Source organism: Epinephelus moara, unplaced genomic scaffold (assembly GCF_006386435.1).
Source record: "Epinephelus moara isolate mb unplaced genomic scaffold, YSFRI_EMoa_1.0 scaffold4470, whole genome shotgun sequence".
Lineage (NCBI taxonomy): Eukaryota > Metazoa > Chordata > Actinopteri > Perciformes > Serranidae > Epinephelus > Epinephelus moara.
Window position 1 is genome coordinate 1 of NW_026082282.1, and position 1,541 is coordinate 1,541.

Consider the following 1,541-nt stretch of genomic DNA (forward strand, 5'->3'; position numbering starts at 1 on the left):
GTCACTTGAACCAACTTTAGGACGATAGGAGACGGGTTGAAATAAACCGAAATTTCCCTTTAACACAGCCAATCGGAGACCAGCACGTTGAACAGACTTCCTGTTTTTGTGATGTAAACTTCCTGATGGTGTTTTTGTTTGTGGCTTCTATCAGGTATCACCTGGCGACAGGAAGTGGTGATAACACCTGTAAGGTTTGGGAGCTGAGGAACAGGAAGTGTCTGTACACAGTCCCCGCCCATCAGAACCTGCTGTCGGCCGTCCGATTCCAACGTAAATTTATTTACATCTATTATATTATATTTGTTGTTTTTAATTTGATTTTGTTTATTTTGAATTTTATATCCTTTTTTTATTATCCTATCTTTTATTTTTGTTAACTCTTTTCTCTTATTTTATGATTTTTCTTTTTTCACTTAATTTTGTTTGTCACTCTTTCTTTGGTTAAAAACTTTTTTCTGTTGAACTTGTTATCTGTTTCCTGTTTATGTCTCTGACCTCATTGACTGTTTTTCTGTAGCCACGGATGGTCACTTCCTGTTGACTGGAGCGTATGACAACACAGCCAAGGTTTGGAGTCATCCGGGCTGGACGCCACTGAAGACGCTCGCCGGGCACGAGGGGAAGGTATCAACACTTGGCTGTGATTGGTCTGCTCAGATGCTGCTGCTGATTGGTGGAGACACCTTGGGTACTTTAATGTGTCACACCTGTTTTCATTTCCAGGTAATGGGCGTTGACGTGTCGCCTGATGGAAAACTGATCGCAACCAGCTCCTATGACCGAACCTTCAAACTCTGGCTGTCTGAGTGATGTCATGATGATGTCAGGACTGATGTCATTGCAGCAACACAACACATGACAGAAAGTTTTTGTTTTCTTTTTTGAAATAAATAAAAGACTTCATGTTTCATTGTTTTTATATCAAATGAAATAAAAGTTCATGTTTTGGAAACTCGTACCTTTTTCATCATCACCATCTATTTAACTTCTGACGCTCTCTGGCTGTTTGTTTACATTTTTTAGTTCTCACACACACAGATATGTAACTGATGACATGATCAATTCATTGATTGAATGATGGATTTGAAACATGTTAATGTGACGTCAACACATCAAAATACAAAAAGAATTCACAAAAATGTCATACCATGGTACGTCGTCCAGAATCACGATGAAAAACGTCATAGTATAGCATGGCGTCAAAAATCACGAAAAAACGTCATAGTATGGTATTTCGTCCAAAATCACAACAAAACGTCATAGTATAGCATGTCGTCCAAAATCACGAAAAAACAGTATAGTATGTCGTCAAAAATCATGAAAAAACGTCATAGTATAGTATGTTGTAAAAAATCACGAAAAAACGTCATAGTATAGCATGTCGTCCAAAATCGTAAAAAAAGGTCATACATTAGCCTGTCGTCCAAAATCACGGAAAAACATCATCGTATAGCATCTCGTCCAAAATCACGAAAAAACATCATAGTATAGTATTTCGTCCAAAATCACGAAAAAAACGGCATAGTATAGCATCTCGT

The 1,541-nt window shown here is 37.8% G+C and overlaps 1 protein-coding gene across 1 annotated transcript; it reads left to right on the forward strand.

Annotated features, from left to right (window-relative positions):
- Positions 1–18: 18 nt before the first annotated feature.
- On the forward strand, positions 19–961 carry wdr38 (WD repeat domain 38). The gene is made up of 3 exons (XM_050039969.1): positions 19–273; positions 521–627; positions 727–961. The coding sequence occupies exons 1-3, from the start codon at positions 126–128 to the stop codon at positions 811–813; spliced, it is 342 nt and encodes a 113-aa protein (XP_049895926.1). The 5' UTR covers positions 19–125; the 3' UTR covers positions 814–961.
- The last annotated feature ends 580 nt before the right edge of the window (positions 962–1,541 follow it).

What these genes read in the sequence shown, in the direction of transcription:
- wdr38 (XM_050039969.1), top strand. Translation starts at nt 126, where the DNA reads ATGGTGTTTTTGTTTGTGGCTTCTATCAGGTATCACCTGGCGACAGGA. An exon ending in GTCGGCCGTCCGATTCCAAC is followed by an intron (nt 274 to 520) that starts GTAAATTTATTT and finishes GTTTTTCTGTAG; the next exon opens with CCACGGATGGTCACTTCCTG. An exon ending in TCGCCGGGCACGAGGGGAAG is followed by an intron (nt 628 to 726) that starts GTATCAACACTT and finishes TTTCATTTCCAG; the next exon opens with GTAATGGGCGTTGACGTGTC.